The 14,770-nt window shown below is 46.8% G+C and overlaps 1 protein-coding gene across 1 annotated transcript; it reads right to left on the reverse strand.

Moving 5' to 3' along the window:
• Positions 1–835: 835 nt before the first annotated feature.
• PNLIPRP1 (pancreatic lipase related protein 1) lies at positions 836–14,539 on the reverse strand. Its single transcript, XM_017674977.3, has 12 exons — positions 14,491–14,539; positions 13,788–13,942; positions 13,161–13,286; positions 11,445–11,579; positions 10,003–10,111; positions 8,375–8,494; positions 8,165–8,284; positions 6,559–6,677; positions 5,578–5,707; positions 3,603–3,711; positions 2,846–3,013; positions 836–1,000 (listed from the first exon to the last, which is right to left on the reverse strand). The coding sequence occupies exons 1-12, from the start codon at positions 14,537–14,539 to the stop codon at positions 937–939; spliced, it is 1,404 nt and encodes a 467-aa protein (XP_017530466.2). The 3' UTR covers positions 836–936.
• Positions 14,540–14,770: the final 231 nt, after the last annotated feature.

A 14,770-nucleotide genomic window follows, 5' to 3' on the forward strand; every position in this document is an offset into this window, starting at 1 on the left:
CCTCTGCACCTGCAGTCAGGATCCAGGTCACCCCAGGTCCCCAAAGCTCAGGGCAGTGCCCTAGCTACGCACTTGTGGGGAGGCCAAGAGCCTTGGGAAGGCCTGCTGCCCCATACACCACCGGCTTCCTCCCTCCAAACTTTTCTCAGTTTCCTTCCTGCTTTACAGTAATTTCCCCCAAGTCATTGGCTGTACGTGTCAAGCGAGCAGGCTGTCCTCAACCAGGGAGAAAGGCTCTCATCACCGCCAACCACTCCCAGCCTTGGTTCTGCTCGCTGCCCTCGTAGGGTCCTCATACCCTCTTGCCTGGATAGCTGCAGGTCCCCTCCTCCTAGCTGGCCTCCCAGCCTGCACTCTCAGTAGGCTACCTTCCTGCAAGCCTGAGCCTAGAACCAATAGGCCACGCCGTGGCTCCTTCCCCGTCTTGCTCCTCCCACCTCCGGGGCACCCTGTCCTGGGACATGCCTTGCTTTTTGAACCTATGAGATGTAGCAGCTTTTACTGAGGTGCTGGGCTCTCTACTTCCGTGCTCGCCTGTAAGACTGAGTTGAAGGCTGCTGCCCTCTTGCCCTGGTGCCCAGCACACCGCCGGTGTTTGGAGGTGTTTTTGGAGTCCACATCCCACTGGTTGAGGGTGGGGCTAATGGCTCTGTGGAGGCTCCTGGGCACCCACACTCCAGTTCTGCTGTCCCATGCACCCCTTCAGGTGAGGGGAAGACAGCGGGCATGAGGATCAAAGAAGTTGGGAGAAAAGGGTGTGTGATATGAGTTCAATGGCAGGAAACCCAAATACATGGAAATGCTCGGGACATGTTTAAACATTCCACTTTTAATGTCCCCACAGGGGCCTGCTGACACAGAGACAGACGCTGGGAGTAGACAGATGCACCAGTGGGTTTTACTGATGTGCCCCAGAGGCTGCTCTGCGCCTGGGCTTTAACAGGGCATGAGGGTGAGCAGGACATCCTCCTTCACGGTGCTGTCGCTGCAGAAGTCATACCTGGGGAGAAAAATGAAGGCTTTCAGAGTGCTGGGCATCTCTGCATGGAGAGTTGCGTTATTAAGAACAAATAGTTGTTGACTTCCAATTCAAAGGGACGTGGGAAGCCCTAGGGTTATAGGTTCAACCAGTTACTGGAGAAATGAGAGTCTCGGGGCTTCCGGTGTGACTGGTGGCCGGGCCCTGGGACAAGGCTGGTTGCTGCTCAGATGGCCCCTGGTCTCTGGCTCTTCTGGCTAACAGCACTGTGGGCTCCTGGCCCTCCATAAACACATAGATCAGTTTACAGATGGCTCACTCTTGGCTCAGGCACCCTCGGGACGGATGCAGCATTAAAGTAGCCATAATATATGGAGCTCTTAACAGCTGCAGGAAAGGATGCTAAGTGATCCACTTGTGCCAACTTCATCCTCACAACACAAGTGTGAGGAGGTATTCTGAGTCCTACATGGCAGGAGAGAAAGCTGATGCAACTGGGCTCTCAGCAAGTAAGTGAAGCACCAAGATGCAGCCACAGGACTGTCTGATGCCATCTTCCATGGCAGGGTCACAGTTCAAACCTCCCTTGACGATGCCTTCAGACCTGGCATCAGTAGACCTGACATTCCCTGGTTCCCCCTCCCTGCCTTCGGGGTGACATGGGGCTGGTCACCCTGGTGTCTGCATCTGTAAAAGGCATGGCTCCTTCCCGAGGTTATCTGAGAATCTCATGTCAATAATGCAACCTCTCATAAGAATAAATAAAAAAAAGCTTTATAATTAATAATAAAGGCAATGCAGCTATAAATGGTGATCATTAGGGTTATTCCAAGAGCATGGGGTTCTCAGCCTCACCCAAGTTCGCTGCACTTTGGGCCCTGCCCGCCCTCCCTCTCCCCCTTACCCATGAGCCCGCTGCCCCTGCTGAGCCCTTCCCAGTCCAGATCCCTCAACCCAAGAGATGCCTCATGGCCCAGGCATGGGAGGACTTGGCCACACCTCCAGCATGCACAGGGCTCCCCCAACCCGGCCTCCCCCATGCTGTGCCCTAGCTGAGAGGCCCATTGTTTGCATGACCACTCGGCTGGGCCAGCTCTTCTGCCCACCCTGGTTCACAGGGATAGAAAGGACCTCACAGAGGTGGTGCAGTCTCATGAGATGTGGCTGTGAAGTCTGCCCACCCATCCTTCCTGCCTGGAGAAGGGACATTCCCTGACACCCAAGTTTAGTGACCCCACCTAACCTCCCAAACCTCAAGGCAGTCACTGACTAAGAGCCCAGGATCCCCTTCCCAACAAAGCCACAGCAGGAGTGTTCTGATGGCCAGACTTGGGGTCCAATTCTGGAGGACAGTTTCCTTGCCACCTCCAGTCACTACTCTACATCCTTGCAAGTGCTGCAGCAAAGCCACTACTAGTCAGGATGAAGGTTCTGCAACTACTGATACTTCACTCTCTCCTGTCCTATGTCAGATTTTATACCTTTTGCTGAAATCACTTTCTTTTTCCTTTTTTTATCCTGAAATTTCTCCTATTTTCCCCTCTTTAAATGGTAGCCACCTTCTAGCCCATGCTTATAACCTCATGCCCTTCAGAAATTCTTTCTTGCTGGTCTTTCTCATTTTCCCTCCTTAGTTTTCCTTGAAGGCAGGGTCATATCTTCTGTACCCCTCACAGGCAGTGCTGTGAACCCCAGTGGAAATGTTTTACATTCTCTATTGTTTGTTTGCCTGGGAAGAAAGGGCCCCAGATGGTATGTTGTCTTGGCTTTTCTGGCTGAGCCAACACTGACTTTCTGAGGTGAGTTTTCATTACAAACGTGAATTTCTACAGCCATACGTAGGCACAAGCCAGCAAAGATACATACACTCTTCTCTCCTCTCCCATTTGCACAGTGATCTTGGAAGCACCCACTTTGGGCAAGGTTGGGTTTACCACATGGTTATTCCAAAGAAACTTGACTTTCTCAATTGTCCCAATATCAATCTCTGCGTCAAACTCATTGGAATGGGTGGAGCCTGGTATGATTATCCCCCTTGAAATAAAGAAATAGAAACAGTGTCATGTATAGAAACAAGTTATAATGACTATATAAGGCCATGCCACTCTCTTCTGCTCTAGATTACTGAGATTATTTTTCCAAACTTGTTTTCAAGTAAAGGATGGAGAAATGGAAAAGCCAGCTTATGTATGTGGGCATTCTCAAACTATTGTTTAAATATTGTTTCCTTAAACTCAAGTTAATTTGTTCTCAAAATTTTCTTATAGAAATCTATATAATTCCTTCACATTTTTTTTCTGGCAGAATCATTTGTATAGTAACAAGCTGTCCACTTAGTTTAATACAAGTGTGTGTTAGTTACTATGCTAATCATAAAACATTTATCTGATGTTGTATTGGATTTGTTTTAAAAATCCGATCTGTTCAAAGAGAAAGATCTAAATGCCATGATTTATAATAGAGAAAAGAAAAATTGTTAGTAGAGATCTGAAATTAAGTTCACTGCATCATGTAAATAATTTAAAATCCACTGATAAAAAGAAGATAAGAATTTCAGCATGGATTTGAATTCAAGGCTGTATATATCATCAAGTGAGATGTGGTGCAAGAAAAGTAAATTTACCTGAAGATGTCAAATTGGTGAGTGTTTCCTTTATCTCCAAACAAAGCAACTTTTACCTCACCAGTTACTGTTCTTCCAGACAATGTTACAGAAACTCCGTATCTCCAGCCTGCACAAGAGATAGAAACGAGTTCCATTTATTTATGCACAAAATATTTGACCCGTATCTCAGGTTTCTGCCCCTTACACTAAGAGACCAAAGGATAAGAAATTCTACCTGTTGATCAACAACATAAGCTAGGCTATAAAGAGAAATATGCATGTATCTAGCTGGGTTCCCCTCTTAACTTGCACTGCCTAGTAAAGGGGCCACTAGCCACATGTGGTGGCTTAAATTAAAATTAAAATTAAATACAGTTAAAAATTAATTTCTCTGTTTTACTAGCCATATTTTGAGTGCTAAATTGCCACATGTGGCTACTGGAACACATTGGTCAGCAAGGAACATTTCCATCATTGCAGAAAAGTCTGTTGGACGACTCTGCCCTAGACTGGCAGTACTATGGGATAAAGTGCAAAGAGAAAGAACAAGAGCTTGTCCCCATGTTAGGAAAGGTAGCTGAGGGGTGCTGTCCTGGGAGCTCCTCAAGGGCAGGGTCTGTGTCTTATCTCTGCTCCCCAGTGCCCCAGGCAGCACCCAGACACTGGATGCAGGGCTCAGTTACTCCCCAGATTTACACCTGGAGAGCTGTCTCAGTGCCCCATGAGCACACGCACATATACACAAACCTGCACACGTGTAACCACACACTCACATATGTACTCACACATGTATACAAATACACACATCCAAAATTCACATACATACACACGCACACACATACATACATAAACACATGCACATCTTTTGTCTAAACTCCTGCTTGTCCTCCACATCCTCAGAGATGTTGTCACTGTCCCTTCCTCTGGCCAGGCCCAGGGCCTCCATCCCAGTTCCACAGTAGCAACCTGGCAAGCCCAGCACAGTGACACTGCCTGCTCAGTTTCATCTTCTCTGCTGAGCTGTCAATTTCATGCGTAGAGTGTCTTGTCCATTCCTGCACCTCCGGTGTCTAGCACAGTGTGTGCCCCCCAAATAAACGTGGGTTGAGGGAATGAATATATGATTTTGGAATGTTTAATTTGTTCTTTTAAAATATGGGCAAGTATTTCATGCATCACTACCTCAGTGGGAGGATTGATGAGTCAATGTCTTTTTAAAAAAATGTATGTCGTGATGGAAAGTTTCCTTATCTTTATTGTGAAGATGATAGGCATGACTATCTTTCAAAACTCACAGAACTGATACATCAACAGACATGACTGCAAAAACAATATAAGACATGTACAATTTTATGCATTTCCATTAAACACAGTCTCTTTCTTGCAGTGCAACATCTTAGGGAGCTAACATAGGGCAGGTTGGCATGATGTGCTCCAATCATGCCCCGTCTCTACACTGTGTCCCAGTCCATTCAGCAGATTTTTTGAGAGAAATCACCCCTTTCTGACTCCTACCCACCCTCTCCCAGAAAGGCAGCCCTCGGGCATCAGGGATGCATGGACAGGGGTGGGGAAAGAGGGGATTGAAGTTGTAAGCAGCCCTGCCCAGCAAAGAACTGTTACCAAATAAATTTTTGTTGAATGACTAGAACAGATTCATGTGACATAATCTTAAAAATGAAAAGAACAATGAACTGTGGAGTTGTAAAAATTCAGGGTAGATAGCCACAGGGAAATGCAAATTGCTATTACCCCATTATTATCCCATTATTATGCTATCTGCTTCCACTCATTTCATGCCATAGAAATAAAATGGAAGAAATAAAAACTCTCCAAATCCTCAGTTGAGTCTTTAATGGGATCATTTGGGTGAATGTGTCTTTTCACTAAGATAATCAAAATGTGCCCACAAATATTGCTGGTTAGGGACAAGCCCGTCATGTGTAACAGAAACTTTTCTTTACCTGGGCAAGAAAGCCGAAAGGCAACTTACGAGCAAAATTGCTGGAATCTCCTGTGTTCAAGAAGAATCTCTGCTCCTCTTCACTTTTCTTGGCAGCAAATTTATCAGCATAGTGGCCCATCTGTGGGCATCCTTCAGCCGGACAGGGGAAGCACTTGTTCTAATGAGAAGAGACTGATCAGGTGGTAAGGTGTGAATTTGTCTTTTTATGATCCACCCATCTAGGGGAGCAATTTTCCTACAGTCTGAATTTCCCCATTTCTATCAGGAAGGGGATTGGCATAGCTGATCTCTAAATCACCTTCCTCCAGGACAGGGCTCCCAAGCCTGATGTACATGACATTAGAATTACTTGGAGACCTTTAGAAAGTACCCATGTCTGGGCACCAGGTTAGCGCAGTTATGCCTTCCACAGAGTGATGCGCCGGTACACGAGTTACAGCTGACTCGGGGACCAAAAGCCCTGATTACCATTGACCAGCTTCCGTGGTATAAATACTGACTGTGGCCAACTTCAGGCTGCCAACATGCTGTCACTGAGTGTGGAGCTGGGGTGAGCCGTGCACTGGCTCCCACCTACCACTTCTCCCATCTCTCCTCTTGCTGCCAGGGGCTTTTGCCCAGCCTGGCATCCACCTGCCCTTCTCTCAGGTGGGTGAATTCTTCTCTCACATACTTTCTGTTCTTGCCCTGCCCTTGTCAGAAATGTGTACTCCTTCTCTTCCTTCTGAACTCTTTGATTTTCCAAGCCAGATCCAAACATGGCCTCCTCAGGAAGACTTGCTAGATCACTGATCTGATGCTTTTCTCTCCCGTTCTCCAATCTGCTTCACACAAGTGACTCCTCTAGACTTTTAGCCACCTCCTGCCTGAAGTGTTCTCATTCTTCACTTCACAGGACCGTGAACTCGGAGGGGCAACGCAAACAAGTCTGGATGGTCAGAAACCAGTGAGAGGTACTGCAAATCCCAAACAGCCAGACAACATTCCCACAGTGGGACAACAGCTTACAGACTCGAAGGCCTTGTAGGAGGCACAGGGGTACGCTGCAAACCCATCGGGGGTCAGGATGCTCTCCGAGTAATACTTGTAGCTTCTCAGGTGATTGCAAGCCACAAAGTCCCGGGTTCCTGGGGAAGCAGATGAGGAAGTGGGCACAGGCGGTCAGGGGGCTGTGACAGCTTCTCTGCCTCTCTCTCCAAGTGGGTTGGTTCCAAAGTGGGACATTTTCAGAAATAAAAGATGAGTTGTAAATCCAGGCACAATAAAGACAGTTAACCTACAGAGGGGGCCTTCTGTGTGCCAGGCAATGCTGTGCCAGGCAATGCTCTGAGCACGTTACATATGTTGTCCTTGTAACCCTCGCCTTTCCTAGGAGGAGGGTCCCACACCATCCCTAAGATCTATGGAGTACAGCCTCAGGTTCACAGGTTACAGCTGGGAAATGACAGTGCTGGAATTAAACTCAAGGCCATCCAGGGCTTGAGCCCATGCCTCTAACCTCTGTTCCACCCAGTAACCCAGGCACCAGGCTGGAGGTGTTTAAAAACACAACAGATGTGACATGACCTCCCAGACAAGACAAAACAGAACCAGGACAAGGACATTTTCCTGTGATTAGTCAATAAAAAGGGGGGGTGGGGGGGCTTGAATAGCTTCCAGTGGCTCCCTCACTTATAGTATCTTGCTCCCGACCATCACAACCCCTGCCTAGTGACAGATGTCACGGCACCCCTTCCTGACCTGGCCAGGTCTGCTTGGTCATTGCTGATGGAGAGTTTCGGCTACCCTGTCTATGCAAACCCTCATGAGGCTGTCCAAGACAAACACTAAGTCCACATCCTTACTGTTTGCTTTGATGGCATCCATACTCACTGAGCCATTTTGACCAAATTCAATAAAAATGTTTACTTAGTAGATGTGGTCAGACCACAAAAGGTTTTAACCTGTGTGGTGCCAAATGATGAGTTTGGCTGGAATGGTCATCTACCCAAGATCCTTTGACCTTATTAGATACAGAATGAAAGCTGTATCTGAAGGAGGCCCTTTGTCTCAGGAATGCTCAAGGAATGATAAGGAACAACCACCTCGAATAGCACAGTTTCCACTCTGATTGTCCTTAGCTGTGATCTAGTCTCACTGCTGACCCAACATAGAGTGGGGATTCTTATGCAAATGGTTTAGCCATGGAAATGACTGGGCACATTCTCATTTTGGCTGCAGAATTGAGGCCAGCTACATAAGCTTGAGCCATATCACTGATTCCCAAGGAAAAATCGGCAGGGATATTCTCTTGCATAGAGCTGGGATGCTTACTTTTATGGTATTTCTTTTCTTCGTTAGGTAGCTACCAGTTGATTGTTGAAGTTATGGCTTTAAGCAATGGTTAAATTCCCTGTTTCTTGTATGTTCCAGGGCATCCACAACAGTGTTTTAGGGAAGTTCAAAATCAGGAGAGTGGATACAACAAATAATATATAACTCAATTTTTCAAAAATAAGGTCTAGAAGGGAAAATTGTATATTTTTGAAGAGCCATGTGCTTTTATATTTAAGATTTGCTGTGGGAAGACTCTGCTCACCCCAGGGGAGTGATGCTGGCTCTGCTCTGGCTTTACCTTCCCAGATGCCATCGAGGTCCACAATCTGTGACAGGAGATTCTTCTTGCATCCTGGCATCTCCTCTCCTCCGTTCGGGAAGAAGTCGAGGTGACCCATCAGTTGGCTCGATCCAAACCCTGAAATGTTTGGAACAGCAATGATATGCATGGCTCTCCTGGTTAAAACATAACTGTACCTGCTCATGGCTGCAGTATCTTGGGGCTTACCCACGAATGGGATCAGGGGAGCTGCATCCGTGTGTATCACATCAACAAAGTCAGCATCAGAGGGATCCAGTCGAACCTCTTCAGGAGCACCCTGGAAACTTGCTTCTACAGGATCCAACCCTAAGAGAGACAGGCAGTGCTGAAGAACACCAGGTCTGGCTGTAGGTGACAGCAGGACAAGGTGTAGTTGCCCAGGCTGTGTGTTGCCCAATTCAAGGGACACCATCCCCTACAGTTGTACAGTGCCATGGCCCTGGATATTGAAATATGGGACACAGAGTCTCAATGCATGGCTCTCCTGGTTAAAACATAACTGTGCCTGCTCATGGCTGCAGCATCTTGGGGACTTATTATAAGAGGGCTTCAGTGGCACAGAGAAAGAAGGATAGATGAGCAAAGAGATGTAGATTTTGTTTGAGCAAGGATTTTTTCCATATCAGATTCTATCTTTTATATTCTTTACATATATTCTTTATTATATCTTCCAACATTCTCTTTCTTTTCCCAAGTTTTAAGAATAAGGGGTACAGTAGTATTATATAATAATTGAGAACAGATTCTGGGACTAGGCTGCCTGACTCCAAATCCCTATTCAGGTATTTCTTGGGCAAGTTGCATGACCTTGGGTAAATCAGTTGACATATTTTTTTGTGCCTCTATTTCCCCATTTATAAAATTGGGCTAATAACATGGTTAGAATGAGATTAAAATGAGATGATATATAGCACTTAGCACAGTGCCTTGCATATTGTCCTGGGTATATAAGTAAAACATTTATTATTAATGCTTCATCCCGATTATATTTCCTTCTTATCAGGGCTCCTGGATTTGTCGATAATTTTTTGAAGGTTTGGTCAGAGCAGCTGAATGGCATAAATGTAATTGTCTTTTGAAAATAATACAGGGAGTTCTTATGGGGCAGAGACTTGCTTGAGCCAAATGACAGCAGAACTGGGTTTGAATCTCAGTTCACTGGTTTGCTGTGGGATCCTGAGCAAGTTCCTCACCTCCCTGAGCCTGTTTCTTCAGTTCTCAAGATGAAATGAGACAGCATAAAGCACTTTGTGCAGCGTTTGGGATAGGTAGGCTTTCAATTTATGCGTATAATAATGATCGCAGTAGTACATTATTATGAATGTATTTTATAGATACAGAACATGCTATTTTAAGTTAAAGGCTTTGCTTGGGTTAAAAGGATACTTTTGACTTGATGGTTGCTAGCTTTCTACCAGCAGAGACAATGGGAGCATAATTTTCATGTTCTGTTCTGCCTCTGATTTGAACAACAGGTCGAAAAGGATTGACAATATGGACTTGCCTTAATTATGTTTGCTCAAGATCATGCTAGCCTTCCTCTGCATTTCCTGGGTGCTCAGGCCTGCTGAGAGGCCCACATTGCCAGGGAACTTGGCTCCAGAGAAGGGGGACAGGCACAGAGTAGAAGAAGCAAAGAGAAGCAAAGGGAAACAAAGTCACCAAGCCACCACCTCCCCTGCCACAAAAATGGGCTTCCTGAAATGTTCTGGAAGGCTCTAACTAGCTCTGCCACCTCTGAGAGGACAGACTCCTTTGGGCAGCTCCTAGCTGGGATGCAGACTTGCACCATGTTCGGGGGCTATTGGTGTTACCTGTAATCCTGCCCAGGCCTGGGGTCTTGCGCCCTGCTTCTCCAGCCACATGGGCTCCCAGGCTGTGGCCAATGAGGTGGACTTGGGAAGGTGAGTAGCTGTGGTTTTTCTGGAGAGGGAAGACTATTTTCAGGACGTTTTTGGGTTGTGGTTTTTGTAACATGCAAACCTAACATATTACTCCTCTCTGAAAACCGTCCAAGGCTCCCACCACACTCAGGATCAAGCCCTAACTCATTTCGAGGGCTTCAGAGCTTTCTTGACTCAACACCTATTTTCCTAGACTAGTCTAGCCAAACCCTTTGTGGAAATTTCAGGCCCTCAAATACATTTGAATTCTCCTGCCTCTGGGTCTAGTTTGGATAACCTTTCCTGTTGTTGCTCATCTCCCCAGCCACTTGCCCAGCTCACGGTGACACAGCCCAGCCGTTAGCTCCCAACTTAGATTCCATGTCCTGGGAGACATCCGTAACCCTCCCAGCCCTCCGGTGTGGAATAACTGCCCCATGAGGTGCTCCCATAAAGTCTGGAGTCCCCCCATCAGAAGGCTAATCACACTCTATCATCATTGTAAGCCTTCACCACAGGCTTTTCCAGGACCTGGGACCTCAACCATCCTCTCCACCTCCTAGCAGAGCTCCTGACACTGTCCCCCAGAATATTGGATGAGCAAATAAAAGACATAGAGGGATGACGTGTTTGCACATGTTGGTCTCAGAGGTGTTGACCCGCATGTACTCATTTACTGGTCCACAGGGCCTAGTAAAAACTCAGTGACGCCGAGTGGTTAGAGCCACTCTGTTCTTGCATAGACCCTTTAGCTATAAGGCAGAAATGGCTGGGGTCTTGGTCTGGTGTAGAAAATAGTCACAAAGAATTAGTGACTTAAATTTTAAAAATTAAAGTCTTATTGAATTACCTAAAAAGAAAGATGAAGGTAGGCAGAACAGCTGAACTGACTGCAGCAGAAGACATGCCCTAACATTAACAGGTCAGTGGAGCTGGCACGGGCCAACTCCATGTGCTGCCCTTTGGTTTCAGTCATCTCTCCCTGGAGGTGCTGCAGTCTGCCTGACTCGGAGCCCTCCTAGCATAGTGGGGGGCCCTGGAGCAGATGATCTTGGGCCCAAACATAACTCTTGTATCTACCTGTTCTATGATCTTTTGGGCAAACTAGTCAATCTTTTTGGGCCTCAAGTTTTCTTAAATGTCAACTGAAGACAATAATAAAATTCCCCACCTCCTAAGTATCAGCTATTACTGTTTTTTCCTCCACTGGCGTGTTATTATTCAGGCAGATTTCAGAGGTTTAGGAGTAAGACTGAGAAAAATATCAAGTCTTTCTATTTCTCCTTAAGCATGTAACTCCCAGCCGCCTCTTTCCCCAACATAGACGGTGGGTGCTGCTTGTCTGGTCAGCAGCCCAGCCTGCCAGGACTCACCGATAGCATGCCGAGCATCTGGGCCACCTGGGCGCCCACCACCCGCACGTTGTTGGCGGCTTGCGTGTAGGTGGTTTGGGCACCCTTCCTCCAGTCCACACAGATGCAGTTCACCTCCTCCACCTTGAACATGTTCTGGTGTCGGAGAGACAAGACACCAGGGCGTTGTCAGGGAACGACGGGCAACCACATGCAGCCGGGGCTCAGAAATGGTTTCTAACAGTTACTGCTGCCTGTCCTTCTGCCTTTTCCTAGCTGGGGCCCTGACCTAAACTAGACTTAGGTGGGAATCGTGTTGTCAGGAGTTATCCCTTGGGATGAATGCTGTAAGAAAGACAAATCGATGTCCTCTCTAGCTTGTAGATTAATTAAAAGCAGGCCACACTCTGGTTTTCTCTAACCAAATTCACCAAGGTTGATGAGGTGAGGTCGCATCATTAAAAGAGCCCTACTTTGAAAACAAAAGGTCTCAACTGCGTCCTCTGGTGGCCAGAGTCTGCATGACTCCGTGGGTTTGACGGTTAGGGGTCCTTTGAATTACTGGGCTTTTCACCTTGTCTGCTGGTCATTTCCTAAGGAAGTGTCACTATTTTTACAATTAGGATGTAACACATTATTTTATGGAAGAAACACACACTGGAGACATTTGAAAAATAAAACTGCATTGATTTAAAAGAGATTGAAGAATTCTTAAAGAAAACTTCTTGTGGATGTCAAAGGAACTAATGTATCTTTAAAAGTTCTGCTGAGCAACATATATGAGCAACATAAGTTTAAATGATACTACAAATTTAAAATCCACTTAGAATCACCTCACATATGTGATGCTAATATGTGTGATCACACATTTGGAGATACTGAGTTTTTTCTCAGGACTTTTTGAATCTACCTTGAGGAATCTTTTAAGACCTGGAGAATTTAGGGTATAAACTGTATCTTACTGTTTATACATTAAGATACTTATTAACGATGGGACAGAAATATGAAGAGTTAGATGCCCAGTACACTAAGGACAAATGTAGAATGACTTTTATTTTCTGGCTTTATAACTTCTTGTTGACATTATAGGTCAGAGTTAGTGTGCGTGGAAGACAGGCTGCTAAGGCATCTTTAGGTGTCACAAAAATAGGTTCAATCAGTGCACACATTATAAAAAGGGTGATGGTATATTGTGTGCATATTTGTGTTCGTGTACCTGTGCCTGTGTGTGTACACGCGAGTGCGTTCTTCTGTCGTCTGTCCGTCTGACCAACAGAGGTTTTCTTACATGTACTTTCGGCATTTTCTATTCTGGCCTGCTAGTCACCCTGTCAATCATCGTTCTCCATTTCTCAAATAAATGGTCAGAACAATATATCTCTGACTCTCAGGGATGTGGGAAAGACTTGAATAAAAAGAACATAACCCCTCATTTACAGTGAATACAAACTGTAAATGGAAGTGGACAATCTTTGGTCTTGATTTAACCAGAGATGAGAGGGTGGAATTGTTTGTTCACATAGTGAACGTCATTACTTCAGGCTATAGTTGTAGCCCAGAAATGTGAAAGTGATATTTTATTTTCATTAAGAGAGGCATTGCTTAAAGGTGCCCCATATGTATGGATTCCCTGTTTCTGAGCTCATTTACTGTGTTTGCTTACAGGACCTAGAGACTTAGTGGCCAGCTGTGGCAGTGGTCTACAGAGCAGTCCACAGTCACTGCAGCCGGCCCTACCTGGCACATTTCCAGCAGCCAGTTATCATCTCCCTTGTCTATGAAGCCATGGATGATGAAGCGTGTCTTCTTGTCCATTTGGAAATTTGATGCCTCAATTGTTGACAGATCAGTGGGAAGGAGAATCTGTGACAAATGCAGAAAGGGAACACGTTTTTATAACTCGGCCACTCCGGCCTGTTTCTCCCTTCTCCATCTTTGCCTGTTCCTATGCCATGACCCTTTAAAGCTTTGCACAAAAGCCACCTCTTCTGTGAAGCCCACCCTGACTCCCCTTTCCCTGTCCCACCTCCCCACATCAGGAATCATGTCCCCCTTGGGGTCTGGATCGTGCTCACAGTCTTATCTTCCATAGGGTTGTTGTTAGACAGTAAGCTCTTTGCCCCAGACCAGAATCACACACACCACCAGAGGTTCTAACAGATGCGAACCATTCATTCATCCAAGCCAACATTTTACTGAAGACCTACTCTTTCCAGGTCTGGCCAGGCCTGGGGGTAGCTGGAGGGATGGGGAGGGATGGAGCACAGCGGAAGAAGAGGGTACAGAGGTAAGGAACTCCTGGTTTGCCGGTGGGCACAGCCCCTCACCCAGTTACCATGACATTAACATGAACAGAGGTCTCACTTGGAAGGTGTTGGGGTTCTTATTGGTGTAGAGCTGGAAGCGGGTGCCGATCTTCTCCGGGCTCCAGGGGAGAATTTTCAGGGGCCTGATGGCAGTCCCTGCCCAAGGCTCAGCATCGGAAAAGCACCCGATGTCACCATAGCACACTTCCTTTCCTGTAGAGATGGGGGGACTCTGCTGGGGGCTGAGCTCCCGAACTGGGCTCTGGGACGCCAGGCCTTCCCTCCCCTGCCTGGGGACAGTCTGAAGACGATGGGGAAACCCCACCTGCCTGCCTTGTGCCTACGGGATGATCTGGGACCTGCCCCACCTAATCCCTCAGAGACAGCATCTGTGCTTCTGCTCAGAACCACCATCAAGACTTAAAAGTTCCGTATTCCATCCCCAGCTCCTCAGGTATTTATCTGAGCAGTGTGTTCATGGGCACTGGTCAGCATGTTAACCCTGGCAGCTGTTTAATGCTTTACCTAGTGAAATCTGGCCTAGGGTATCCTGGGCACAAAGGTAGGCCATGGGAGATGCTCTGAAGTGGATTCCCTCCAACTGCCTCCTCCCCAGGGCGGAGTGTGAACTCTGACTGCCTCTCTCTGGAACCTTGGAGTTGTCTGGAGCTGCTGGAAGTCCTACCTCAGCTGAGGCTTTCTCTGGCCAGGGTGCAGATGCTGCATTTAAGCCCTTCCTGAGGGGCAGGTGTGTTTCCTACCTTGGACTGCTCCAAGCAGAAAAAAGGCAATTGTCCAGATGGTCACCATCTACAATAAATTCAGACATGCTCAGCCTCACCAAACATGAGCAGAGCAATGAGCAAAGCCTCTCAGGAATTCAAGGCTGTCTGCTTCACGGCTGGTGGGAGACCAGCAACGGCAACTTACCCTGTCGGGCGTCCCAGGCATCCCTTCCCTCTGGATCAAGTGCCCAGGCTGACTTTTATAGTGGAGCCTTATCATTTGGAAGCTGCTCCAAGGAAACACCAGGTGAAGATA

Source organism: Manis javanica, chromosome 7 (genome assembly GCF_040802235.1).
Source record: "Manis javanica isolate MJ-LG chromosome 7, MJ_LKY, whole genome shotgun sequence".
Classification (NCBI taxonomy): domain Eukaryota; kingdom Metazoa; phylum Chordata; class Mammalia; order Pholidota; family Manidae; genus Manis; species Manis javanica.

Bases quoted from the DNA above. Each gene is read 5' to 3' on its own strand.
- PNLIPRP1 (XM_017674977.3), bottom strand. From the start codon at position 14,539: ATGGTGACCATCTGGACAATTGCCTTTTTTCTGCTTGGAGCAGTCCAA. The intron at 13,943-14,490 runs GTAGGAAACACA...CCATCTCTACAG, and splicing joins TCTGCTTGGAGCAGTCCAAG to GAAAGGAAGTGTGCTATGGT. The intron at 3,712-5,577 runs GTAAGTTGCCTT...TCTCTTGTGCAG, and splicing joins AGATTCCAGCAATTTTGCTC to GCTGGAGATACGGAGTTTCT.